The 27,170-nt window shown below is 41.8% G+C and overlaps 5 protein-coding genes across 10 annotated transcripts; 3 read left to right on the top strand and 2 right to left on the bottom strand.

The window, feature by feature from the left end:
- Positions 1-145: 145 nt before the first annotated feature.
- PAPLA1 (Phosphatidic Acid Phospholipase A1) lies at positions 146-27,087 on the top strand. 4 transcript variants are annotated; one of them, XM_070219019.1, is made up of 8 exons: positions 146-543; positions 19,425-23,437; positions 23,500-23,614; positions 24,047-24,523; positions 25,009-25,427; positions 25,716-26,494; positions 26,558-26,704; positions 26,825-27,087. In XM_070219019.1, the coding sequence occupies exons 1-8, from the start codon at positions 330-332 to the stop codon at positions 26,913-26,915; spliced, it is 6,255 nt and encodes a 2,084-aa protein (XP_070075120.1). In that variant the 5' UTR covers positions 146-329; the 3' UTR covers positions 26,916-27,087. The 4 variants fall into 4 exon arrangements, with proteins under 4 accessions (XP_070075120.1, XP_070075128.1, XP_070075123.1 ...); XM_070219027.1 differs by having other exon boundaries at positions 26,809-27,087; XM_070219022.1 differs by having other exon boundaries at positions 26,794-27,087.
- Positions 1,148-14,195, bottom strand: LOC108058323 (uncharacterized). 3 transcript variants are annotated; one of them, XM_070219040.1, is made up of 9 exons: positions 14,079-14,195; positions 6,410-7,583; positions 5,717-5,934; positions 5,472-5,624; positions 4,722-4,851; positions 2,609-2,803; positions 1,929-2,334; positions 1,702-1,864; positions 1,148-1,636 (listed from the first exon to the last, which is right to left on the bottom strand). In XM_070219040.1, the coding sequence occupies exons 2-9, from the start codon at positions 7,533-7,535 to the stop codon at positions 1,169-1,171; spliced, it is 2,859 nt and encodes a 952-aa protein (XP_070075141.1). In that variant the 5' UTR covers positions 7,536-7,583; positions 14,079-14,195; the 3' UTR covers positions 1,148-1,168. The 3 variants fall into 3 exon arrangements, with proteins under 3 accessions (XP_070075141.1, XP_070075135.1, XP_016998468.3); XM_070219034.1 differs by having other exon boundaries at positions 14,083-14,195; XM_017142979.3 differs by lacking the exon at positions 14,079-14,195 and adding an exon at positions 10,691-11,194.
- Positions 11,800-12,451, bottom strand: LOC108058304 (uncharacterized). Its single transcript, XM_017142958.3, has 2 exons — positions 12,413-12,451; positions 11,800-12,354 (listed from the first exon to the last, which is right to left on the bottom strand). The coding sequence occupies exons 1-2, from the start codon at positions 12,449-12,451 to the stop codon at positions 11,800-11,802; spliced, it is 594 nt and encodes a 197-aa protein (XP_016998447.3).
- Positions 15,017-15,550, top strand: LOC108058325 (uncharacterized; the record flags this gene model as incomplete). The annotated part of the gene is made up of 1 exon (XM_017142985.3): positions 15,017-15,550. A coding segment is annotated over one exon (534 nt), but the record flags the coding sequence as incomplete, so codon positions are not given.
- LOC108058305 (uncharacterized) lies at positions 15,921-16,510 on the top strand. Its single transcript, XM_070211734.1, has 2 exons — positions 15,921-15,959; positions 16,026-16,510. Exons 1-2 carry the CDS (start codon positions 15,921-15,923, stop codon positions 16,482-16,484), a joined length of 498 nt encoding a protein of 165 aa, XP_070067835.1. The 3' UTR covers positions 16,485-16,510.
- Positions 27,088-27,170: the final 83 nt, after the last annotated feature.

The raw sequence follows: 27,170 nt of genomic DNA, 5'->3' as shown, positions 1-27,170 counted from the left end.
ATTGAGTTTTAAAGTTTTTTGTAATGAATCTGAAATTTCAAAATATTTGAGAAAAATACCGTTTTGAATATCCGCGGGCTCTGATTTTAAGCCTACGCCTACCCTTTCGAAAGGCTTTGCAGCCCTGGTAGAAAGCTCTTCGCGGTGAGTGTCAAGCGCGGAAAGAAGAAGAAAGTTGCCTGCCTGGAAGTTTTCTCGGGATTTCCGCTTAAAAACAGTCGTGGGTGTGAAAATCCTGTAAATAAAATATCTTCTAAGCTAGCCAAGTACCTACATTACACCTGGGCTTTAAAGAAACCCCAATTAAAAGCCCCCAAACAACCGCTAACATGTCCGAAAGATCGAAAGGTGACGTGTCCGCTCGTATAAACAACAATGCAAATCCGACGCGTGTCGTTAAAAATCCGCTTTTGAGCGCCTCCGTGACCGGCCTGAGTTTCGATGATTTTCCCAACAAGCCGCAACTGCTGCCCGCCGCCCCGCCCGTGGTCCATGCAACGCCCCCACCGGCGCCCGTCCTCATCGCTGGCATCCTGAACCGCGGTAAGTGGGTCACCGTTTCGCTGGGCAATCCAACGCGGAGTGGGGGTCACCTGTTGCTCGGGTGCGGTAATGGTATTGATAAGCTGATAAGCCAGACACTTGACCTTCTACCCCTTTAATAATATTTTGATTAAGATTAGCTAAGAGCAAGTTACTCCAAAACTTCTTAAACAATGAGAAAATGAGTAAGGTCAGCACTTGTTTTGGTTTCTACTGAGTCTGACTTTCAGGAGAGTAAAGAAATTTAAGATTTAATCGGATTATAGTTCTCTATAAGGAGTGAGGATTGAAATGCACTATTAATTTGGTATTAAGAAACTCTTTAGAAATCGTTTTGAACCTTGATTTTGTCATACTGTTCAAATGGGATCTATAAATTTGTATTTTGATAATGTTTTCCCTGATAAGCTGTAGATTAGAGGCTTTCTAAATGTTTTCTTCTTTTTTTTTTTTGGCAATTTTGTCCTCTTTTTTTCAGTTTGCAATCAGCAAAACACTATGATTAAATTATTTATAAACTATTTCTTTTATAGTTTAACAACTTCTTATCTAGTCTTTCCATGGCATTTTTATTAGACTTTTTCGAGTCATCTTCTCTTATTTGGCACATTAACATAACAGCAATCTACTCCATGCTCCTCGTGGAGTGGGATCTATATGTGGGCAGCTCCAACGTTGTCTTTCTCCGCCGACAACACCACACAATGCTCCAAATGAGAGCCGCGATTAGCAGCAGGAGCAGAATTACTCCTAGGCAAATAGCTGCAATGGCGGCTTCGTTTAAGTAAACATCCCTCACATCGATGGTGAGGCTCCTCTGATTGCCTGCGGCATCGAAAGCGACTAGGGATACCTTGGGTTCGCAGCAAGAAGCCATGTAGGTTGCCTTCAGGGGTTCTGTGCTGCCAGCCGTATAGTAGTTCCTGTAGAAAAGACCCTCCGGTGGGGTAGCCTGCAAACGCAACATGCCCGACTGCCAGTCCTGAGCCGTGACATCCAGCGTCCAAAAGCGTTCGCCACAGTTTAAGGATTCAGGTGTGAGATAATCACAGCGGCTGCCAAACTCCCAGGACAAATTTGGGCCAGTTGAGTCCTAAAAAATACAATTTGGCATTAAGATAATTGGAGGAACAAGTGCTAAAAGATCACTTCACATACCTGAGCATCTATGCTGGACACCACTTTAAGATTCACGGCCAGCGTGGAGGTTTCGCGTCCATAATTGGTGAAGGTTATGCGATCCGTGGTGCCCTGAGCTGTGCCAGTGGGCACCAAAACAGTCAGACGCACTGTCTGCGTCTCCAAAGCGCGCAGATTTAATCTACAAGTGAAAAACCATGTAATTTTGTAAACCTAATAGCAGAAAGGTTTCGAAAAACACCCACCTGGTGGGATTTAGTTGGACCAGGAAGCGCCGCTCGTCGGTCACCTGAATGGTGGAGTAAACCGTCTCTGTTTTCATGTTGGTCACCTCAAAGAGCAGCGAGGCTGTCTGGCCAGGCATCACCAAAAGCTTGGATTCAGTGCCCAGTTCGATTTTGGTGCCACATCGCTGGAGGAGCATGGCATTCAGGCTGCTCCTCGGCTGTCCCGTGCTGGAGGCCAAAAGGGTTTGATTGAGATTGGGAGTTCTTTGGATTTCCTTCTCCGAAAAGGTTTCTATTTCGTTCTTCGGCGAGTCCACATCCTCCTCCAGCTTCTCGGTGTCCTTTTCGGGAAACTGGATTTTCGCCGACTTGGCCTTCGTTTGGCCGCTTTTGTAGTAGCTATCGATGCGCTTGATGATGTCGCCTGTGAGAAAATGAGGGGAAAACATCAGTAAATCAGCTGCGCACACGTGTTGTAGTCATAATATGGAAATGTAGCGACGATGGCGTCAACACTGACGTTGTCATCCAAGGTTGCGGAGCGGTTATCAGCCCGAGATTCGTATTCATTCGGGCAAACAGAATAGATCCCGGGCTCTTATCACTCGAAACAGCGTCGCAGAGCAATCTATTAGCTAACGGCGGCTCAGTTCTGTGCGGCAATCGATACCGCCAGGTTGTTTTCTTCTATAACTCACCCAAAAACACATCCGCTTTTCTTTCGGCGCGCACGAAAACATTGTATTTCTCGTTCAACTCGGGCTGTAGCTTCAATTTGAAAATTGCGGCGCGTCGCAGCTTGTTCAGCGGTACGTAGGCATCTAGTTCTTGGGGATTCGACGTCTCGGAGATATTAACTCCATTGATTTTGCCCAGTTTCTTCAGATTTATCTCTAAAAAAAGGTAAACACAAAAAATAAACAAAAATCCAACAGCTGTTTGCCATTCACCACGCAACGCGGACAACTGTTACAGGTGCTTGGCCGGCGTTGCCAGACCTACGCAATTCGTTCCACTTTTAATTAAAACATCTTAATTGTGCAATAAACTTTGACTTTGTTGGGACTCAAACATTTCTGTTAAAACCACAATGATAATTATTAATTAGCAAACATTAAATAAGCAGATTTCGCTGCAGTCCGGAGGCAACTGCTAGACCTTGGCAACCCTGCCCTGGCAGCTGCGCCGTAGTTGTTGTGAAAGAAAACACGTCTACAAAAAATCGCGACAAAAACAATTGTTTTTCCTTGTGAAATCAGCGAATTACGAACGATTAAACGCCGCTAAAGTGTTGACAAAGCCCCATTTTAATTGCCGGTCTAGATCAGTGCTGACGACATAGCCAGCAAGTGTAAAAAATCAACGAAAACTGGCCACTTTTTCAACTTGCCCTTGACAGTGAGGCGGTTTGCCTAATTTTGTTGTTAAAAAATGTATGTATGTATGTGGTTTCCAGAAAAAACTGCAATTTCAAAAGATATAAAAGAGTTCAAGTCAAGGGGACAAACAGCTTCAAATGGAAGTTTCATTCGCATATGCCTAGATGTTTGTCCAGTTTTTTGTGAATTTACATATATTATTGCAAAATATATGTGATTTTAGTGTTTTATAAATTTAAATAGCTCCGCGAAAAGGTCACAATTCATTTGGAGTTGAGGCAGGCAATGAAAAAAACCGCCCCAAAAAATTGATTTCTTCAGAGCGCACATGTACATGTGTGCGCTTGTGTTGGTAACTTCCGGGAGATAACTTTGTTTATAATCGGCGGTTCCAAAAGTTATAAAAAGATTGCAATACTTTCACTAACTTATTTTCGTTCTGTGCGATAAGTCGCTGTTTTTGACTTGAAACGTTTGGTTCCATCATTTTTGAGTCATAATTATTTTCTGTCTGACCCCGTGCAATCTTCACTTTTATAAGCTATACAATAAGTATAAAAAATGGACTTTGTCCGGTCGTTCGACGTGGCGTATGATTAATCTGGGGGGAACGCTCGTTATATTTGATCCATTCTCCTAACCATTCTACGTTTAAAGTTAGTCAACAATAACATTTTGTGCCGGACAGTTGAAAGTGCTCTACGATTAAATTGAATTAGAAATTGTATGTGTTATACTTACCTATAAGGACGAATCACAAAAGGGACTAGAACACAAAGTGCTGACATAAAGTTAAGGTGAATAATATATAATATTATAGATTCACACACAAAAAATAACGAGTTTAACTGGTAAAAATGTATTGTATTTGTTTGGCTAACTAATTTATAGCCCATAACAGTCGTCATTTAAAATCGTCATATTTTGTGTGGTTTAGTGTTAAATCAGTTTTTGCTTTTTATCGTTTTCGTTTTATTTGTGGACCCTTAAAAAGCTAAAACATTTATTACTTTATATCTGTAAAACAGTAAACATATATATTGAAAATTCCTTTGTACTACAGTTAAGTGTTAAGTGTTGTTTTGTTGAGCATTATTATTATACTAGCGTTTTGGTTAAGGAAAGCGTTGGGACTTCGGCTATATACAAGTATCAGCATAGCTGACTTGGGATTAAAGAGCAGCGAGTTAGTCAAGGATCTTAAAAGCTAAGGACATAAATTACACAGTAGTACAGTTGTCATTCCATTTTGGGAAGTTATTGAAAGCTTGTGCCATTATCAAGAGGATTAGACTTAGGATCTAGGTAGGTTTGGCACACAGACTCCTACACATTTAAGTCGCTAAACACTAAAATACAACCCTGCGTTAGTAAGTGCGATAGAGCAATTGGAGTCGGTGCTGGTATAACTCGAATCTCGAGCAGGACTAACCACCATTCGGCGTCTCCATCGTGGCCCGTCTCATATTCGCATCGATGCGGACATGAAGACTGGACAACGTCGTGTCTACCGGCAGATCCAATTCTTGGACGCCCTGATACGCGTCCGCCACCAGGGTGAGCTAAAAAGATAGAGACAGATTTGTGAAATTTTTTATATTAATTGTTACTGTATAATCTGGCTTGAAGGACCACCATATACATTTGTACAGAAATCAGACTTAAAGAAACACTAATTTATCTAAATCTACACTTGCTTCTGGGCTTCCCAAGACCCCCAAACACAGGAAATTCAAATTATGCTAATTTCTTGTTCCGCATTGCAGAATTTGAGTACAAAATACTTGATTTGCCATTTTCGCCGTGTGGGTTATTTTCGGCACTTTTGTCTAGGCTTCCTTTCTACCCATAGACTTGCCCTTCACTTTTCTTTCCATAACCTAGTTTTGCAGTGGCCGCACAGCAACAAAAGATGCACCATCATCGACAACAAGTCGCTGGTGTTTTGAGCACCACCTGTCGCTGCCGTTGCCGCCTGGCCACTGGAGAGGTAATCCAAGTGGCTCCGTCTCAGTTGGCTGGCTTGGGCAACACATTTAGCTGGATCTGGTTGCCACTTTCGGTTTCTCAACACTTAGGCCTTCCCCGCCGAATCTGTCTTTGGCCCGCACACTTTAATTACCCCAATTGCGGGTCAGGTTTGCTCGTTTCGCTGATGGCTATCATCGCGCTCATATCTCACCGTATTGCCAGCTATATGCTGTCCGTGCTCTGTGCTCACGATGTGGATGATCTCGCCACCAGATCGGATGGCCACCTCGCCCAGGATGCCGCCCACAGCGTCCTCGGTTTCGTTCTCACTGCCCGAACGCTCACCGTACCAAAGAAGGAAAAGCTAAAGAGATTTGGGAATTGTAAGGGGATTAGAATATTTAATTTATTAAAGGAATTTCTTAAGGGATTCCCTTTAGGGGTTGATAAACTCACCCTGATCCTCTTCTTCAGCAGTGTGATGGCCGCATCCTGGACCAGTTCCGTGTGCGGAGGAATCGCTGCTGTCGAGATGAAAACGGCACTGTCGTAGGGAACCAACTCGGCTGCATGGAGAACGCCCACAAATGAGTTGCCGCCCTCGTGTTCCTTGGTGCTATTCAGGCCAGCGATGAACTCGCGGGTGTTGTTAAAGCTGAAGGCAGAGGGGGCACCTGAAAAGGAGAAATTCAGTTGAACAAATTAGGAAATATCTAGCTAATTTTCAGAAAGTTCTAAACAAGAAAGATTATTTAAGAATTTTTATTCAGCAACTTTACTGGTTCATAATTCAGGAACACAAAACAAGTTAAATTTCTGGTCATGCAAAACCCATATCGTTTTTACATAAAATACTCTTTTCGACCAGGTCAAATTTACCGGCCACATATCAAATTAAAATCTTAAATAATGTTAAATCGATCTACGTTTCATATCGAATTTTTTTGGAGGTATAGAATATCATATAATACAATTAGAATAATTTATTATTATTAATAGTTGAGAAACTTAACTGGCTTAGGAAGCTGATTTTAAGAAAGCAAACTAGTTCTTAGCTCTAGGATAGAATATACCTAGTTTATAAAGTTTCAGTTAAGACTTGCGATATCTTTTTATAACATTTTTAGAATATTTTCCAAACCAACTCACCGGCTCCATTAAGCGTCACCAAGACAATCTTGATGTCGATGTTCTTGTCCTGCAATGCATCGATGTAGAGTCGCTTCGCTTGCTCCAAGGATGCCGAAGAAGGATCTACGATCACCGCCAGTGGCATGCGGATGTAGACATCCTTGATGTAGTTGCGCAGCTGATCGGCGGGCAGTAATTCCGGCTTTGAGCCACCTGAAACTTGGATGTGTTTTGGCTGTTTTCTGGGACTGGGCGTTGTGGTTGACGTGCTGGTCGTTGTTGTGGTCGATGTGGTTGTGGTTGAGGTGGTGGCACTAGCAGCAGCCGGAGGATTAGGTGCCTGGGTGGTGGCCCAGGGGAAGCCACCGAAACGAGCCCTCAGAATGGGCAAAGGAGCCTCTGTGGTGGTTGTGGTTGAGGTGGTGGTGATGGGATTCGATTTCACCTCAGCTGGTTCATCGTAGTATTCATCCTCGGAGGAGTACTTGAATGGATTGGGCTTGTCCTGACTGGGCAGCTGTTGGACTTGAGCCTGGGGAATGGGTTCGTGTTGCTCCACCCGGTAGAACTTATCGGCGGGCGGTAGCTCATCCACCGATTTGGTGGCCTCCTCCTCCTCCGCGTAGTCGGATGCATTGTGCTCCTGGTCACGCTGCGGGAATCTCTCCGCCTTGGCCTGACGCACATACTCCGGGATCATGGTGGTGGCCACTCGGGCAGTGGTGCTGGCCACCACCTCCTCCTCGGGCGCATCCTCGTAATAGTAATCCCGAGCTGGTTTGTCCACCTTGGACACCCGTTTCTGCGTTGGCGCATCCTCCATCATTTCGGCCGCCGTATTCTCCTCGGAATACGGAGCCATTGTGTTCATCCTACTGGCATCCATGGGCCGCATGGTACTCATTTCCAGCTCCATGGTCTGGGAGCTTTCGGTTCCCCGATCCTCCTCCAGACTATTCCGATGCTGTTCCATTTCCTTTTCCACCTCTGCATCCAGTTGAGCCGGGTCGTAGATCTCATCGTTGCCTCCTAGGCTGGAACCCACCATTTCACCGCCATAATCCTCATCCTCGCCAGAGGATGGAGCACTTCGGAGTAGCGCCACCAGGAGTACTCCCAGCCAAAGCTGCGTTCTTAAAATCATTTTAAGTGATATTTGCGTCTAGCAATCCTCACTTGTCACCATCAAAGTCTGCAACAGAAATAAACGGACAAAATACGTCAAAATACGATTTTTGGAAAGCTTTTGAGAGTTCAATGATTGATTGATTGGCTGACTTCTTTCGCTTACTTAATTGACGCAATTATTTATTATTATTTCGAGTTCACTTTTGTTGCCAAACCGTTATTTATAGTTTTTCTATAGGTTTTTGGTGTCTGTCTGCCTTCTTTTCAACACTTTCGCAATGTGAAAAAGTGAAATGTTATGCTTGTTGTGATTATTATCTTGTTATTAAAATCATTTTATATAATTATGCCTGACAAATCAAACATTTGTAGCAATTTGCCGGTGCCAAGATTCGAGGAATTTTCCATTTAACTGCTAAATTCTGGGGAATTTTGTGGTAAAATTAGTTTCTTCTTTTGAAAGTTGTTCCGTATTATTGAAAAAAAAAAGAAGAAATAGCTAAAAGCTCAATAAAAAAAAAATAGATCACAAACTTCAAAGTCGATAATTATATTAAATCTAAAACGATCTAATCTGGAGTTTGGCTTGTTGGAAAATAATGCTAAACTGGTTCCATTATTTGTTAAGTATTTAAAAAAATATCAGAGGGAATGCAAAATATACCATAACTTTAAAAACTTGCAGAAAATAAAAAAAGATGTTTAGATGTTGACTTAAAAATATTTTGCAAAAGTCATGTTCATGAGAATGCAACAATGTAAAAATAGGCCTTGATGCTTGAAACTTATCTACATCGTTTAATATAAACACTCATAAAAGACAGCTAAAATGTTAGTACGTGTATGCGATGAAAAGTTTGGCGGCAAATCAACTAAAAGCTCAAGTAGCTCGTTGGAAAAAAACCGGGTAGGGTATTAAAAATATATATACAAAGATATGGTCAAGGTTTATTTAAACCTGCTGCAGGTGAGGAAAATAGAAACACAGAAAACGAAGACGACGACGTTGACAATAAAACAAATTTGCCATAATGAAAAAAAGACGACTTCTCGTGGATGTGTAAGCTGATACATGTGAATTCATTTGTGAATAAAAATAAATGCTTAAACTTGATTTAAGCCGGAGGGAACACGCTAACTTTTTGGCTTCAATTTGATCAATTTATAATATTTAATTAAGCAAATGTAATTAACGCATTGGTTAAAGCACATCATGCGAACGTTTTTACGATATGGCTATTTTCCTTTGCACTCGCCGTTTTGTGTATTTAAACTTTTTGTTGCATTTTTGCAGCCGCTTTGTGTTGGAGTTGTTTGAATAACAAATTACCCACAAATCAATTTGAGTGATTGATTTCTTGGCTCTCGACTCGTGATGTGCAGCGTATAAAGAGCTCTCCTCCTCTAAAAAAAAACAACGAGCAGCTGCCATTAATTAACAATATGCAAAGCCGCAAAAAAACACCGAAAACCAATAAATAAGTAAAACAAAATAAAATACACACTCAAGTCGATATCCAAAAGTATCGCATTGATGCGTAAAATGGAAATAAATTAAGTTAAAATATTCTGCGATCGTTTTTCTCGTTTGGCAGGCTGCCCGAATCAACTTCAAATTGATTTGTACACTTTTGTGCGTTGCAAGGTCACTCGATTGGGGGTCAGCGGGGGATCATGCAATTTAATAGCCATCGCTTAGGCCTCTTTTGAGCTTTATTTCTCCCCGTCCGGATTTTCTCTTTTACAAGACTTTGCCATGATAATTTCATTAAAGACACGTTCGTCTGTCGTTTTCATACTTGGTTTTTATCGGCTTAAATGCTAAAATCCATTGCACAATACATAACCACCATTCATAAGAAATCTTCTACTAGCGATTGCTGTGTGGCGTTTATTTTTTAGATTTTTAGCTTCTGCACGTCACGTAATTCTTAGGAAGTTTAGACTGAACCCAGCAGAGCAACTCAGTTCCGAAAAAGATGGAAAGTTTTTGGGGAAAGCTATTTTCTTTTTGGCAGGAAATAAATAAATTTGGATAAAGAACAAAAAACTTTGCCTCAAACTTATAAGAGGGAAATTTATTTATTTTTTGCCAGTCAAACAGATAGATACCCGCTTAAATGGGTAGATAATATAGTTTAAAAAAATTAGAACTAGAATCCTTAGTTTCTAAGTATTCTAAGTATTTAATTATTTCTCATGTACTAAAAGAAACTTGATTAGAGTGGACCTTAACGGTGCACATCTCAATGAGGCTCTTCATTTTTTATAGGCACTCTATTTTGTAATCAAGGAAAAGTGCTTGGATAAAAACTGAAAAACAAAACCCGCTGGGGCAGTCCATCAATCAGCCACAAAAGCCGTCAGCAGCTGATTCGCTGGGGCTCATAAAAAATATACAGCGCCAACAAAAAGTTCTATAAACAAATTAGAGAGGCGAGCACGTTGTCGGTTTTTATTTATTTACATATTTCTTTTTGTTGCTTTTGCAATTACGCGGAGTCAGTCGACGAGATGTGATTAACAGACGCGTAAGCATTTATTTTCGCTATGATTTTTATATCACTCGGACGTTATTCTGCCGTTTTTATGGCCCCAACAAATTAATGAAAAATAATTGCGAAAATTATAAATTCAAATTGCGTTTCCAGACCCCCCTTTTCGTTCTGACTAGCCCCTTCGTGTTAGCTGAATCGACTTGAAATGCACTCTAATTGTGGCAGCTTTATTTGACGATCATCAGCGTTGAATACCTGTGGATAGTCGGGGAATCAGGGGGCTGGAGGGTCAGACCCTTTAGAGAACCCACGCGCATTTATTGTTGATTTTCTTGGCATTGAAAAGCCAATTGATTCTGTTGATTTTTACGGGGGCTTTAAAAGGCTTTTGAAGGGTTCTATTGGGCTGAGCCAACAACAATTAACAGTCATAAGACTAATGGGATTCAGTTCGTAGAACAAAACGTTGGTGTGAGCCAAGTATAAACTTTTATTGCTGCATAATAACAAATTTAAATTAAATTGATTCACATTTTTTTTTTGCTTTGCTTGTTCCGGATTGCTTTTGTTATACGCTAATTGGATCTATATAGTTTATCTTTCTATTTTGCATTCATTTATTTCCTACATTTATTATTTGGTTACAAATATTTTAATATATTCTTGCACTTGCCTTTTATGGAACTTCTTGTCGACGTGGCCTGGACTCAAGTCAGCTTTCCTGCTTTTTATTTGTTTAATTCTTATTATTAAATGTTTTGGCGAATTTTTGAAATTCAAAACAAATAACTTAGGCAACAAACTCGTTTTTTCCTTGCTCTGTGCACGAAAAAAATCTCAATGAATTTTAATTACACTTTAAGCGGTGCACTTTATTTATGAGTTTTGCCCACTTCTTTGCATTGTTTATTAACTTGCAGATTATGCAAATCACGACAACAACAACAACAACAGCACACACAGAAATTCACTTGCAGCAGAAATTTACGCTCGACATTTATGGCAAAACGAGCGAAAGAAAAAAATTTATAAAATTAAGAGCGTTCGATTTTCGGCTGTGTATTGGATTAACCCGTTTCAAAATATATATTTCTCATGCGCGACTTGAAGTTTGGCAGCTGCCTGGTATTTTTTTGCTGGCGATCGCGTCAACGTCTCAAATGAAACTGAAAGCAGAAACACAAGCTGCGTTCGTTCGTTGCTCATTTCCACTCTAAATCTACCTATACGTATACCTATAGCTACACCGATTCGGATACCTCCGCTCTGATCAGCTCGTCGGCTTTCGGCTCTCTTCACTCGGCCGACGTAGCAGGTATATATCTCTATGGGTATGGGTATAGCTGTATAGCTGAGCTTGGAATTGGAATTGGAATCGGAATCTAGAAGAGCGTGCCACTGATAAACCGAAGCAACGTGCTGGAGCAGCTGAGCTGATGCCACAATTGGATATTGGATGTTCATGACACGATTGTTCGGTGGCAGCGCCATGGAAATATCTTCGCTCGGTTGGCTATTCTGTTCCCATGGTATCATCAACCTGTTATGCAACCAGTGCCGTATCACACATATAACACTAAACATGGCTGATAGCACAGCTGAAATGTCAAGATCTTTATCATGTTAATATGTCGAACTTATTTAATAACAGTTTAAGAGCTTATAAATTATAGATGCAGGCTTGATCTGCATTAAAAACCTATAATATAAAATGATTTTCCAGAGATAGAACAGTAAAATAATATTTAAATGTAATATATTTAATGATAATTGCTTTAAATTTCAAACACATTCATATTGTTCCTTTAATGCCAGAATACGAGAGGCAATGTTTTCAGTCAAACTTCCCAAGCCCTCTTTCCGATATTGATCAAGAAGTCTAAATAGTTCCCCCATTGATGAGTTATCTGAAAGGCGTACAACTCTTTCCATATCGTCTGCCGCCTTGATAAGCTTTTTGTGGAACTCAGTTAACACATTAAAAATCATGTTCGTTTGGAAGTTATTTAGGGGTCTAGTGAGCTCTTTTTTCTTGGCTGGTGATCCTGTTAGCATGGGCTTATCACCGCCTTCATTAAATCCTTGAAAGTAAGCCATCTTTTCTTGCACTGAACTGGATTTAACGATACTCTTTCCCCGATCCAGATAGGCCTGCATGCTTTCCTTGTATTCTGCATACTCGGGATATGGCAATAGAGCTGTGATCATTTCCCCCAGAAGTCTCTTCATCAGAATCACAGAATCTTCCCATTGATCATCTTGGAATGCTTGAACGTGATGGAAAAATTCACAAATAGCTGCCTTTTTCCTTTCCGCGGGATTAGTCCTGGCAAGTGCCTGGGGTTTTTAAGGAAGATTACTTTCTGAAAGGGCGTGTCCTTCTAGAAATACTCACAAGCAGTGCCAGGAAAAAAATGGTCCGGGGAAATAGCATTTCTGAATTATTTATAATTCACTGAGGTTTTTCCGATGATTGCGGCTGTTTTTATAGGAGTTCTTGGAGGAGATGACTTATCAACATTTTTTATATACTTGTATTCCTTATCAATATAAAACAAAATATACAAGTGTACATAAGTTTATTTTTAGGAACACTGAATGGAACCCTTTAATGCCAGGATTCTCAATTTTATTCTCTAAAGATCATTATCGCTGAACTGAACTCAAATCGCCGAAATCCCCATGACTTACAGTGTCCTAATGCTTATTTATTTCAAGTTCAAAGTTATTAAATTTTGCGACTTTTTCTAGCAAAGTTCTTTGCATGTTGACCTTTTTTGATAGGGAATCATTATGGCGAAAAAATAATCGCATGCAAAGTGAATACAAATAAATAATCGCCTCGGTGGTCGTCGAAATTCATGCAAAACAGAGCGACTCTGAACTTGTGTAGGAAGTTCGACTACCCGACTGGCCGGCGCATTAAAATGGAGCGTGAAATGAATTTAATATGACAACTCCGACTGCCAGTCGCTGATAGCATCAATAAAATCATAATAAATACAAGCGCGTAAATATATAGTGGGCCATAGTGTATACATATATGTATATTTCTTTATTTAAATACTGTATGCGGAAACGTTGAGGCTTCCTTTAACTCTTTTTGTGAATAATGAAGGGCCTGCTAGTTCTGCTTTCTTTACCTGAGCCTTACAAATTCCAAAGAAATTAGTTTTGCCAAACGAGTACCTGTGAGTACCGAGAATGTTGAATAAAACAAAACTATTCCATTCTTATGGCCATGAAAAATGTGTGGCACAAACAACAACTTTTCTCTTGTAAAAGCAAATTTTATTGTTATTCCCGCAAAACCTTTTGGAGGTTCAAAAAATTTTTTCTGTTGCTTTTAAGCTTGTATGACAAATTGGTGAGCGTCTTGAGCTTGACTTGTTGTATTTCCCATGCAAAATCGTGCCCATCTTGACCTACGTGCCTCTGTCAAAAACTTCCTAACACTGAGGTCTTTGGCTGAAACCATTGAACCACTCTATATTCGGTTTTGAATAGCAGCACTACGTTGGGTTATTAAGTACTAATTTTGCGGTTTCACTGAGGAGCCATGGGCATTCAGTCAAAGTTCTCGTTTGGTAAGATTTTATATATTTTTTAAAAAGTTATAGCAACCACAAAAACCACCAAGGGTATATAAAAGTCGTAAGAGCGAAAAAAAGGAGTTCCCCACTTTTTGAAAACAAATTTATTGCATCGAGAATTTATGCAGCTCACGAAATTTTCACTTTGCGAATTTTTCGCTTTTGTTGTGCTTTCGTTAATAATTATGCAATCAATTTTGTTGTTCAGCGGTTTGCTCCTGCTCTCTGTTACTGCTACAATTATCAACTTTCCGGCATCGAAGGCAAAAGAAAAACCCTTTCAATAAAACAAATTAAATATTTGGCAATCGTTTAGTGTCGATTTTTTTGATTATCGTTCCATTTGCCGCTTGCCCGGCCTGTGATTTTGTTTGTGCCGTTGTTCACATCTCGAAGCCGAGGCTGGTTTAATTTTATGATGAATATATAAACACGTACGCATGTCCCAAGAGTGTTAATAAAAATTACCAACTTGTTTTCGCAGTGGCAGCGGCCAAACGAGCCTCTTCGAAGAACGAACTGGTGCAAGGCGGTGTCAGCTATTTGTTATTATTTTTGGATAAATTCCAATGATGTCACTGATGTCACTTGTCTAGAGTATCCTTTTTAATCCTTTTAATATTATGTCCTTGCACTGCGTTCGGTTCACTGGTTCACTTCACGACTGTCGATCGACTAAAGCAAACTCCACTAATTACTGACCTTTTTGTACTTGTCGCACTTCCCATTATATATATTGTGTACTTTTGTGGCTCATAAATTGTTTAAATATTGAACAATTGGTTGCAAATGGATGTATGTAGCTAAAAGTTGAAAAGGAACGCCACACCTCGTGCCGCTCGATCGATAAGATATAGAGTCATAGGAATCCACAATCGGAATTACCCGGAGGAAGCGAGATTGTGGCAGATGCGTCACGGGTCAGTGGGTGTGGCAGTGGGTGGCTGACACAATTAGCATACCCCTACCCCAAAAGGTTTGCTCATTCGCCCCGGGGGAAAAAACCCCGAAAAATACCTTCGAAAATATGCGAGACCCATCACCTTTTTTTCACCTGAACTTTCGGCTACCTGAGTTTGTTGCCTAAGTCTTTTGTTAGTCCGTCCTGGAATGGGAAACTTCCTTGAAAGGGTAACGTGATTTTGGAGTGTCTTGAGCTAAATAAGACAATGAAATTAAAAGAATAAAACAGAACTGTTCTGTAATATAGACGCTTCAATTATCTCTGGGTATTTATAGAACTCTGAGATAGTAAATTCCTATAAAGCAGCGTGTTTACTTCGAGGAAAATACAGTTCTTTAAAATGTATAAGAAAATGTACTTCCAACTCGTCGTTGTGTGTCTTGTTTTGACGGTGAGATATTGTTTAAATATTTATAAAGTCAGCTATAATACTTTCTATTAATCACAGATATCCGTGAAAAGCGCTCCTTTGGAAACAAACAGAGAAAACCTTTGCGATTTCTTCAAAAATATTACCCGATTCGAAGATAATAAAGAGTCTTGGTGGGAACTGAATCGAAATTTAGCTAAATCCATTTTGGAGACAAAAATATCTTTTTCGGAATCATATCCTTCCTGCAAGCAATATGTGGCTTCTCTCCGCGACTTGCAAAACCGTGGGAATGCCTTAACTTCTTCAAGTCCTTGGGCACAACAATTTGAATATCTTAACGCATCTTCAGAGAAATATAATAGCGGTCCCTGCGTTGAAACTGCGGGAACACACACTTTTGTGTATTCAAGTGTCTTAGATAAAATGGCAAAAGATGCACGCGAATTGAGTCAAAGTGCCAGCGATCAAAATGAATATCACAATTTGGTGACACAAATTGATACAAATGTGGATGCCATTAAAAATTCTTTATCTGGATTCTCGATTCCCACGCTGCAGTATTTGACACGTTTTCCGTTTAAAAAATGTACTGTAACAGTTTGATATAATAAAATGCGTTTTTAGATTGTCTTAATTGCTTTATGTCGAAACAGTTTGAACAATACGAATTGAATATTATTATCGTTAAAATTTATATTCAAGCAAATGATTTTAATAAATATATCTAAAATATAAATTAAAGTAGTATTCACTGGAATCTGCTATGAACGGAATTACCCGTAAAAAAAACTTGGAAGATCCCTCGCAGGGGAGTGGTTATCCCTTTCTGATACCTGTATTCGTTGCCTAGGCCTTTTGTTGATTCGTTCTGCAATGTTGCACCTCCTCCATAAAATGCAGGTAGTTTTTGTTTCGCTATAAAAACGACAGTACATTTTTCGAAGGCAATCAGTTTTTCTAAATGCATCGAGATATGCGTTACTCTCTAATAATTATTTCACTCAATGCGTTGGTAAGAATTTGTTATAAGAAAAATCATTTAGTTGATTTATAAAATTATTCCTTGTGTAAATCCTAGTGTCTCATCAGTGGTCTGCCGTCGGAACTGGGAAATAGTTGCGAACCCTTGGAATATGTTAATACCGACGATACGTGGTCAAATATTTTCCATAATGTCAAGAGATCTTTGGAAGATGCCATCAGTCGTGCATCAAATTCTGAAAAATGCACCTCCTACGCTGAATTTCTTCAAAGCTGCTTAGATCGCGCTAGGAAAATTGATTCTCCAGAAGAACAAATGCAGTACGTCCTTGAATTTATTGACTATCAAGATATGCACACCGAAAACAAACCAACGAGCACACATACCTATTTAGGAAAAAATATGATCAATTTATTCAAGAAAACTGTGGACAAATTAACACAACTAAGTAGAAAAATGATTAAAGTATCCGAAAAAATAGACGAGAGATTGGGCAAAACATTCGAAAGAAGTAAGAAACTTCTTTTTGGAAATGAAGAGCTACGTTTGAGCTAAATTCATATTTTCATGATCGTAGTTGATCCCATAGCTTATAGAATAACAAATAACCTTTGTGAAACACAAAATATAAAGCAATAAATATATATTTTGTATTGAAAATGATTTAATAAATACCAATCAAATGTATTTTTAAAAAAGCTCTAAATAAGACTGGAAAACCTTTACGATAGTGTATTGTCAGTCGTACTCGGTTTATTTATATTATTTAGCCGCTGGCAGACGCAGACTGGCCGTCGTCTCGAGCAGCTTCTTCAGCATCATTGGCGCGTCGCGCAATTTCCAAAAAGCACGCATTTTATTGAGATTTATTTTGATTTAATTTCGGTCGTTTTTTCTTTTTCTGTTTCTTTTTTCTCTTTTTGCCTGGGGGCTCAATGCCAAACATTTTTGCCTTCTTCTGTTTTCTTATTTATCTTTTTTTGGGTTTGTTTGAGATTTTATGTTGAACCGCGTTTTTGGCATGCGACCTGCACGAGCCTTTGGCCAGCGTTTAAATTCCCAAATTGATGGCAATCTTATTTTGGGGCAGCTTTATAGAGGCATTGTTTGCTGTTTATGCTGTTGGGTATCCTGCAAATGATTTCATCGTGCTTGACGTGCTCATGTGGGCCTTAATTGTTTTATTTGAGTGCCATTATGTGCAGGCACTTGGGACGCAGAGTTGAAGATCTTTCAGATGCTTCTTCGTTTGAGCGTTGAAGTGCCCGAAATCTGGTTATGATGTCATGCCCAAAAGTAAAGCAACAAATTCTTCCACTTTTTTATGTGAGTCTTATTTTTTTTTTTTAGTTTTTTTGGGGCATTTTGAATGAATTATGCTGTTCTACTTTTTTCCACCTTTGCGGTTAGAAGAGCGAACCGTCTATATTTATTTTAACACATTTGTCGTAATGCGTCATTGTCATTGCGGGCATTTGTAAATATTAAAACAAAAAACCACCTCAAGCTCAAACTGGAAATTCGTCGTCGTTATTTAATATTTTCCAAGCCCCACCTCGGGCAGTTACTATAGCTAATCTTTGTCTAGCCGTTACAAATGACGATCCTAAAAGTGACAACAATAAGTCGACAATGTCAAGTGCTTTAAAAGTGGCGAAAATGTACAGCAAAAAACAGTTGCTGTATGATTTACTGTTTTAAAACTGGAAAAATAAATCCTTTTTATTTTCCTATGAATCAAATCTAATACTATTTTTTTTTTTAATTGTGTATTTTAACTATAGTAAATTACCATGTAAATTCAGTGTAACTTTCCATTGGTTTTAACTCGTTGCATCATAACCCTTTTTATTCTCTCTTATCGGAACTTGTAAAGTGACCTAATATTTGTATTATACCTCAAGGGTAAGATAATATTGGTGACTTTTGAGTTGTGTTAAAGATTAGACTAAAAGCTAAAGTGTAAGACCCAACACAATGGCTCAAATATTCTTTAAAACAAAAAGGGAGTAAATAGAAGTTAGCTTTCAGTTCATATCTAGTTGTTTTAATAATTGAATATTACAATAATTTATGATAAATATTATTAATTGAACTCTTACCATATTTCCATCGAAACCACAGTTTATCCCTGTTATTTCCATTTTCTCATTACAATATTAGCATATTTATGGGATGCTATATAATGCCTTAATAACTCAGCCATTCAAGTGATTAATAGACTTGATTGAACACTACGAAATGAGAATTACTCCGTTGAAAGGAACACTTAATATGTAAATAAACGAGGTTATTCCGGATGCTTCTTTACGAACCTCAAGAATATGTTTATAAGCTGCCTTAATCCAAAGTCCGCTTTTAAAATCCCATAATTCACAATATTCATAATTCTAAATCATTGATCTGTGGTCCGGAATCTGGTTATGCAGCTGCGGCAAAAATTCCAAACTCGCTTTAAAGTATGTGAACAATGCAGTTCTTAAAATAGTCTCAAGTCGAGGTGTGAAAACCTTTTGGCCAGCAAATACTCACTTCGGATCCAATCACGTTTCAAGATCGAGGTGAATTCTTTGACGTATTCGCCGGTCCAAATGACACGTTTGCCATGTTTTGCGGCCAATAGCTTTCATTTCACATTCACCGCTTAACTGTGCAGAGCTTCTTCTACAAATGCCATGGCATTTGGTGCTGCTAATGTCAAGATTTGGCTTTTTATGACACCCCCCAAATGCAATGGAGAAAAACCCGATTCGGATTTAGAGTGTGGACTGAGCCCGAAGCTTCGAAACGTTAACTGACCTGTTTTATTTGCCTGATCCCCCATGGTTGTGGCTTTTTATTATGGGTTAATCAAATGGTTGGGCCATTAAAACAATATCAAGTCAGTTTGAAGGCGGAAACAATTCGAGAGGCATAAGTTGATGCAATAGTGGATAATTATACTGTTTGTTTTTGAACCCAGGCAAGGATTTTATAAACTAATTAAGAGCTAGACCTAGGATTAAAAATAACAGGCAGTTTTAGGAAAGTTTACAAAGAGATTTTTTGATTAAATCTCTCGTTTAGTCAACTAATCATTTTTGAAAAATATTAAAAAGCTTTATAATGACGGGGGTCCTATCTTAATGATAATGATGCTGTTTGCTTGTTGAGTCTATGATTGTAGCTAATGCTTACCCAGTTCAATCATCTCTCTCCATACCCCCTAATCCAAATCTCCAAGTTCGATTCCACCTCCGATTCCAAGTAAACCAGTTTGGAGCGGTTCCGTTTTTAATTGTGTTTGCCGGCTGTTCGATTTCAATTTGCATTCATTACAGCCCATAACACTTTGTTGTTATGATTTGATTTATGTAGAACGATAGTGGGGAGTGGGCCAGACCCCAACCCAACCACTTCCGAGTTGAAAGTCCTGATCTAAATAGGATCTCTTTACTTACCATATATTACCATCACTCTAACCATGGCATATTTATTTTTTTTTCTATTTTTCAGAACCGAAAACATTGGTTACCGTAGGCCAGCCATCCAGCATCGACGACAGCGAGGTTCTCGACGAGATTAACTTGAATACCAGCAGCGAGGATTCATATCGAGGAGCAGGCGATCAGAACGCCAATCCTCTGTTGGAGCCACCAACTCAAGAAGCTGGCAACGATTCATTGCTGAGCCAGGCGGCCTCCTCCTTTACGGCCCTGCCATCGGTGGCCTCCAATGTGTTTTCCACCTTCTCAAAGCGAATCTACGCTGGGAGCAGGGAATCCTCGGAGGAGCCCAAGTTGGAAATCCAGCCCTCATACATTCAGCAGGCGAGCTTCGTTCAGCCAGTAGCTCCGGTAGCTGCTCCCTTTTACGCAGCTCCTCCAGTGGCGGCGAATGAACCACCAGTGGCCCCCGAACCACCCAAGTTCTACGCACCCACTGAGATTCCGGCAGCGAACGCAGGAGTTCCTGGACCTCCACCGCCAGCAGCGGGAAATTCCAACACTTATCGATTCACCGCCAGAAAGAAGCTATACGCTCCCATTCCGGGATTCTCTGATCAATCCGGTCAGGCTGCTCAGTTACCGCAGGCACCACAAGCGGTTCCATCGTTCCAGACGCCACCGTATCCACCAGCCAACCCAGCTACCTTTGACATATCATCCCAGCCAGCTCAGCCAGTTCCCGCAGAGGAACGCAAATCAGGCGGAGGCCTCTTCTCGCTGACCAGTCTCGTGCCCACGGGAGTTTTGCAAAACATCTCGGGACTCGTGCAATCCGCCACTGGACGAAGCAGTGAGCCAGTGAGCAGCAATCCTCAGCAAACAGGAGGCTACTTCGAAGTTTCAAGCGGACCAACAAACCTTTTTGGGGGTCCAAGTGCAGCTCCACCAACGGGAGGTAACTATTTCGCACCTGTTACCGCTCCATCTTTACCCTCAACCGAGGTAAATTACTTTACGCCACCAGTTTCTGGAGCACCACCAGTTGGTGAGGGAATTTTTCAACCGGTAGCTGCGCCCCCAACTGTAGGAGGATTCTTTAATCCTGCGCCGACATCAATAGTCCCAGGAGCAGGAGGAATACCTTCAGTTTTTAATCCAGGAGCAGCTCCACCTGTTGCTACGCCAGCTATTCCTTCAGCACCTGTATTCACATCGGCAAATCTGCCGCCGACCTCTTCTGTAGGAGGTTTCTTTACTCCAGGAGTTCCACCCACAGTTTCTTCAGCTTTCACTCCAGGAGCAGTTCCTCCTGTTGCCGCACAAGCGGTTCCAATAACACCTGTACCGACAACAGCAGCACCACCTGCAAATCTTCCTTCAACAACCGCTATTGGAGGATTCTTTAATCCAGGAGAAGCTCCAACAATACCTTCAGCCACATCAGCAGCTCCACCAACAGGCTTCTTTCCTCCAGCAGCCTTTCCACCGGCTGCCCCAGCTGCTCTTACTTCCAATCCCTTGCCAGGAGCTCCGCCAGTGGCAGCTGCACCACCGCCAGCCGCTGGACAAGCATCATATCGCCTGCAAAAGGGCACTCGTCTCTACAAGAGCCCGTTGACGGCACAGGAAACAGCAGCCTCTTCCGGATTTGCCGCCCCTTTGCCTCCCACTTCTGTGACGCCGGCAATTTTTAACCCGTTTGGAGCACCGGTTCCAGGAGCTGGACAGCCAGAGAATCAAAGTAACCAAGGAGTTCCCCCCACAAACCCAATACCTGAAAACGTTCCAGGATTCACTGCTTCACCGCCAGCTGTCACTCCGATTGTTGCTCCTCCTCCAGTAGCAGGATCAATTGCAAGTGTTGCTCCTCCACCAGCATCATCTATTGCCAATTTTGCTCCTCCGCCAGCAGCATCTATTGCCAATTTTGCTTCTCCACCGGCAGGATCGATTGCCAATTTTGCTCCTCCGCCAGCAGCATCTGTTGGAATCTTTGATCCAATAGGCCAAATACCTGAAAACAGTCCCGGATTAACAGCTCCTCCTTCAGTGGCAGGTTCAATTGCAAGTGTTGCTCCTCCACCAGCGGCATCTATTGGAATTTTTGCGCCAACAGGTCATATACCTGAAAACAGACCAGGATTCACTGCTCCACCGCCAGCCGTCGCTGTGATTTTTGCTCCTCCAGCAGCAGCATCTATTGCCAATTTTGCTCCTCCACCAGCAGGTTCAATTGCGAGTGTTGCTCCTCCGCCAGCAGCATCTATAGGTAATCCTCCTCCAGCAGTTGGAATTGCAAGAGTACCGCTTTTTGCCGCACCAACCACATCCACCTCGGCCATTCCCTTCTTCAATCCACAACCGACAGACGCAGAAGTACCAACTGCTGTGATCCAAAGGGAAGATCCAGCTGCACCTTCGACAGTTTTGGAAACATTCGTCCAAGGACCTACAGCAAATCAAGGCAATCCCTTGGCTAGTTCCTTCTTTGTTCCCCAACCTTCTTCTGGAAGTGAAAATCCCTCTTCGGTCCAAGGAATACCATTCTTTGCACCACCGCCTGCAGAGACAGCGGGAATAAATCTCTTTACACCACAGACCAACCAAGAGGAAGTATCAACAAAAGAGGAACCCAAGGAGACCCAGAATCAAGACGAATCTTTATCTGCTCCCCCAGAAATCACTCAAAGCGTTGAGTTTTCAACTGCATCTAGCGAAGTTTCATTTTCTGGTCCACCTGTCATTGAACCTGTTGTGGAAGATACTCCAAAGATTAACTCTTCAAGCGAACCTGATCAAGGAGCTTTAACTTCGACGGCTCCAACTGCACCAGTGGAACCAGAGATTCCATTATTTGTGCCAGTTCCTGGTTTATCGGGACAAAGTCAGTGTGTTCCCTTGTATCCTCCGCAACCTGCTGTTGATCCTGTAACATCATCTGTATCGTCGTTCTTTTCCGCTGCCCAAGAGGAATCTACAACTGCATTATTCACACCGGCTCCACCAACGACTTCTACCTTGTTTGCTGCCATACCAACAGCCCAATCTTTACCAGAACCTCTTCCGGCTACATCCGCTGAGTTAGTAGATGCTCCGGCCGCCTTCCTTGGAACACCAGAGGCCAGCAGCACAAGCAATCTATTCCAGAGCAACACCGAAACACAAACAGTTTTCAGTCCTTTTGCCCAAACTAAAGCTACACCTTTGATTCAGGAATCTGGACAGGAATTGGTTCCACCTCCAATTGGATTCTTTGCTCAGCAGAAGGAGGCCGAAGCAGTTAACCATCCACCACTTGCTCCCTCGCCCCTGCAGAGCTTCTTTAATCCGGCACCTGGAGCAGCGGCTTCCTCGGACTTTAACTTCTTCGGAAATCCTCCACCCGGCAGCGTTTTTCCAGATCTGCCAGTTCAGCAGGGAATTGCACCGCCACCCTTGGAAAAAGAGCCACCTGTGGAAGCGGGTGACTCGACTATTGCTCCAGCTCCTCTCGGATTCGAATTGCTGAGCCAATCCCAGCAAGCGCAGGACCAAGCTCCGAGTTCAAACGAAAACTCGTATCCAAATTCAAGTGTCAACTCTTTCAGCGGCTTTTTTGGCGCCCCAGGAGCTCCTCCGCCGGCTGCAGTCATCGCTCCTCAGCCAGTTGCTCCAGTGGCTCCAGTAAACTGCGATCCCGTCAACTTCTTTGACCAGGTGCCACAGCCCCAATCGCAGTCGCAAATCCAACAAGCCAACGAGGATCAGCGCATACAGAACTTCTTCAATAATCCCCCCTTGCAGGATCAACCTGCTGCACCGGGTGAACTCAAGTACGACATTGTGCACAGTGGAGTGGCTGTGAAGCAGCTGCAGGAGCGTTCGCAAACGCCCGTTTCCAATCTTGTCGAGCCGCCCTCCTCCGCCTGCTCCGAGTTCTCCACCCTTGCTCCTGCGGCTCCATCGCAAGCCGATCGGCAATCAGGCGAGGATCTGCTGCAACAGCATTTGGGCGAGCTGCCCGACGAGATCCTCAGAGAACTCAGAATGGCCAGTGCCGGCAACGAAAAGGCCCAGGTGGCGACACCTCCCGTGGCCATAGTAAGTTATAAATACCTAAAAAAAATTAGAGGGCTCCTTTTCATTACTTCCTTTCCTTGCAGTCCTACTCACCAGTGGTGGTCCATTGGTTCTACAAGCGAAGCGTGGACACAAAGTTCATCTGGACACCGTTTAGCCACTATGATTCGGCCCTGTTGGAAACTAGCCTTAATCTGGGTAAGCCTCTTCTCCTATTTATACTATTTCTATATATATTCTTGATCGGGGTCTGTCTGTCTGTCCGATTGAACGCTGAGATCTCGGAAACTGCAATAGCTAGAAGGTTGAGATTTTCCACACATATTCTTTGGCTTTCTACGCAGCGCAAGTTTATTTCAGCCGAGCGCCACGCCCCCTCTAACGCCCACAATCGCCCACTAACGATTTTAAAATGTGTCTGGCGCCCGCACGCTAAAAGATTTCCGAGAAGTATAAATGCAATTTTGTTGTGTATACTTATACCTATCGAAACGCAGAAGACTTTTTCAAATCGGACTTTTCATTAAAAAATTATGCGCAATCAAAATTTTATATATCCATCTACCTCTAGTCGGGACACCAACCCGACCATACTCTTAAAAGCAACTAATGATTACCTCGATTTTCCAGACGATTCCTCATTGATTATCCCCGTCGAGGGTGGACGCTACGATGTGAACATCAAGGAGCGTACCAAGACGCCCGTTTACTGGGAGGGCAAGGCCATCGAAGTGCGGCGCTGCTCTTGGTTCTACAAGGGAGTGGACTCCAAGTACGTGCCCTACACCGAGGACACGGCCGCCCTGCTGGAGGCGGAATACAAGCGATCCGCGGAAACGGGCGAGTGGCACCAGAAGATCATGTTGGCCAATGGCGAACAGGTGGTCTTCCATGGACCCACCGTCATCGTGCACTTCCTGCCGCAACAGAATGCCGACACCTGGGGTGCCAGCACGCAGGGCTCCATGCGACCACGGGTGGTCAAGAGGGATCTGGATGATTTCACCATCGAACAGGGCGAATCGCAGCGAGTGGATCACCTGCTTTTCATGGTCCACGGCATTGGATCTGCGTGCGATTTGAAAATGCGTTCGGTGGAGGAAGTTGGTGGGTTCAATTAATTATTTTGAATTTTTTGTTTTATGTGAATGAATTAATTAGAATTTTGAGTTTAATAGAATTGAATGAATTTGAATTTTGAGTTTAATAGAATTGAATGAATGAATGGCATAAATTCGGAAAGAATTCAAACGACAATTTCTTTGGAGAAGAAAAGGTCATAATTTTGTGATTAAATCTGCATGAATTTTATTTTCTAAGCAGTTAACATTGATTTGTTAAAAGTTTTTCATTTTGTTCTTAAAAGAAAGCACAAAAAAAATCAGTCAAATTCATAAATATTACTCATTTATTCAATTCGAAATGAATTAGAAAAACATTAAATTTTTTCACATAGAATTGAATTAAACAAATCAGAAATTTCATGGCATACTATGATAAAACAAGAATTGAATGATTCACGCAGGGCTCTAGTTAATATATAGTAATATATACAAATTATATATAATACAAATGTCTTCCCCCTTTTATAGTTGATGACTTCCGGGTTATTGCCCAGCAATTGGTACAGTCTCACTACAAAAACTCTACTGACATGGGCCTGGTGGGTCGCGTCGAGGTCTTGCCCATTTCCTGGCACGGCCACCTGCACTCCGAGGAACTGGGCATCGACGAGAAGCTCAAGTCCATCACTCTGGAGTCGATTCCACGCCTGCGCAACTTCACCAACGACACGCTGCTCGACGTGCTCTTCTACACCAGTCCCAAGTACTGTCAGAAGATCATGAACACAGTGGCGGATGCCCTGAACGACGTCTACCTAAAGTACCGAATGCGACATCCCGAATTCAATGGAGGAGTCTCGTTGGCAGGACACAGCCTGGGCTCCCTGATCCTGTTCGATCTGCTGTGCCATCAGGAGCCACTCAAGGAGAGCGAGGAGGAGAATAAAGTGAGTTTAGCTTTAATTACCACACAGAAAAAAATGGTAATGGTCAATTTGATATTTTTTAAAGATCAAGTTAGTCATATCATTTTGATATGAATAAAGATTATGTAAATTTTTTTTTTATATTATTTGCTCAAAAAATACTAAATTTGGTATTTTTATGATATGATAAAATATCATGTTGATATGTTTGAATCTTATTGATATGAAATAAGGTAGAAATAGCCCTTTTTCATATCGGTTTTTTTTTCTATGCAATGGTATCAAACAATATTTTTTTGTTTTTTTAAGGAGAATCCCGACCAACTGCCCCAGAAGCAGGCGTGTCAAAAGGTTCAGCTACCCACCAGCGACCTTCTGCCCAAACAAGTCAGCTATGCGATGGGTCCGGAGGGCACTGGACAGCCGGTCATCACCTACACACAGCTCATATTCCACCCGAAGAAGTTCTTCGCTCTGGGGTCGCCCATCGGAATGTTTGTGACCATTCGGGGCATCGATAAGCTTGGCCTCGACTTTCACCTGCCCACATGTCCGGGATTCTACAACATATTCCATCCCTTCGATCCGGTTGCTTATCGCATTGAGGCGCTTGTGAATCCAGACATGAATGGCATTCGGCCGGTGCTGATTCCCCACCACAAGGGACGCAAGCGAATGCACCTCGAGCTAAAGGAAACGATGACTCGCGTGGGTGCGGATATCAAGCAGCGGTTCATGGACACATTCAAGACCACGCTGGATAGCGTAAACTTCCTGGCCACGGTGACGAAAGTGAAAAAGGAAGCCGAGGAATCGCTGGAGAAGGAGACGGCCAGTCAGACTTCTTCGCAGGCCCTGCAAAAGCAAAGCGAAGATCAGGACGAGAGCTCGGTGGCCAGCTCATCGTGTAAGCTGCGAAATCGTACCGATTCCAATTCGACCACGGCTTCCGATCCCGAGTTTATAGAACTTGATTTCCCGCTGGGAAAGCTGAACGACTCGAAGCGAGTGGACTACGTGCTGCAGGAGGCGCCGCTGGAGTTCATCAATGAATATATCTTTGCTCTGAGCAGCCATGTGTGTTACTGGTGAGTATTTATATCTATCTATAGAGTCTTTATAGATTTATTAACAATTTATGGTTTATATAGGGGCTCCGAGGATACGATTCTGTTCGTGATGAAGGAGATTTACGCCAGCCTGGGAATCAGCACCGACAGCCAGGTGCCGCAGTCCTCGATGACCATCGAACGACCCGTCTCCCATGAGAGCAGTGTCAGCCAGTCGCTGTTGCCGATGTGAGTCCACCAAACCACACGAGAGCACTGTTGGATCCGCAACCGCCGATCCCACGACCCACAAACACCATAACTATATATATATTTAGTACCAATTTATTTAGATATGTTATTTGTTAGCCGAATCATACAAAGAATTTTCCATTTGTGCAACTCTAACGTGGTTAATGGTATTATCAAAGTAAGAAGTCTTTATCGTTTGAGTGACTAATCCGAAATCGAGTTCTCGAGCTTTACAAATTTACCGATTGTATTTACCGGATTGGGCACCGCAGAGAGTGCTGTTTGTTATTTTTGTAATATCGCCTGTGTAATTGACTTTGTAACATTTATGCTAAACGAAATGTCTAAAAATTTTAAAATAAATAACCATTGTTTTCAAATTTGGCGGGTGTTTTATCGAATAGCCGATTGCTAGCAGTATTTTTCTTTTATGAAAATACCAACAATTATAAAATTGAACTTG

Source organism: Drosophila takahashii, chromosome 2L, assembly GCF_030179915.1.
Source record: "Drosophila takahashii strain IR98-3 E-12201 chromosome 2L, DtakHiC1v2, whole genome shotgun sequence".
Lineage (NCBI taxonomy): Eukaryota > Metazoa > Arthropoda > Insecta > Diptera > Drosophilidae > Drosophila > Drosophila takahashii.
The sequence above is the reverse complement of the archived record's forward strand: the minus strand, read 5'-3'. Positions and strand labels throughout refer to the sequence as shown.

Bases quoted from the DNA above. Each gene is read 5' to 3' on its own strand.
- PAPLA1 (XM_070219019.1), top strand. From the start codon at position 330: ATGTCCGAAAGATCGAAAGGTGACGTGTCCGCTCGTATAAACAACAAT. The intron at 544-19,424 runs GTAAGTGGGTCA...TCTATTTTTCAG, and splicing joins CGCTGGCATCCTGAACCGCG to AACCGAAAACATTGGTTACC. The intron at 25,428-25,715 runs GTGAGTTTAGCT...TGTTTTTTTAAG, and splicing joins AGAGCGAGGAGGAGAATAAA to GAGAATCCCGACCAACTGCC.
- LOC108058323 (XM_070219040.1), bottom strand. From the start codon at position 7,535: ATGATTTTAAGAACGCAGCTTTGGCTGGGAGTACTCCTGGTGGCGCTA. The intron at 4,852-5,471 runs GTGAGATATGAG...CTATCTTTTTAG, and splicing joins AGCATATAGCTGGCAATACG to CTCACCCTGGTGGCGGACGC. The intron at 2,804-4,721 runs GTTAGTCCTGCT...ACCTTTTTTTAG, and splicing joins GATGGAGACGCCGAATGGTG to AGATAAATCTGAAGAAACTG.
- LOC108058304 (XM_017142958.3), bottom strand. From the start codon at position 12,451: ATGCTATTTCCCCGGACCATTTTTTTCCTGGCACTGCTT. The intron at 12,355-12,412 runs GTGAGTATTTCT...TAAAAACCCCAG, and splicing joins TTTTTTTCCTGGCACTGCTT to GCACTTGCCAGGACTAATCC.
- LOC108058305 (XM_070211734.1), top strand. From the start codon at position 15,921: ATGCGTTACTCTCTAATAATTATTTCACTCAATGCGTTG. The intron at 15,960-16,025 runs GTAAGAATTTGT...TGTAAATCCTAG, and splicing joins TTATTTCACTCAATGCGTTG to TGTCTCATCAGTGGTCTGCC.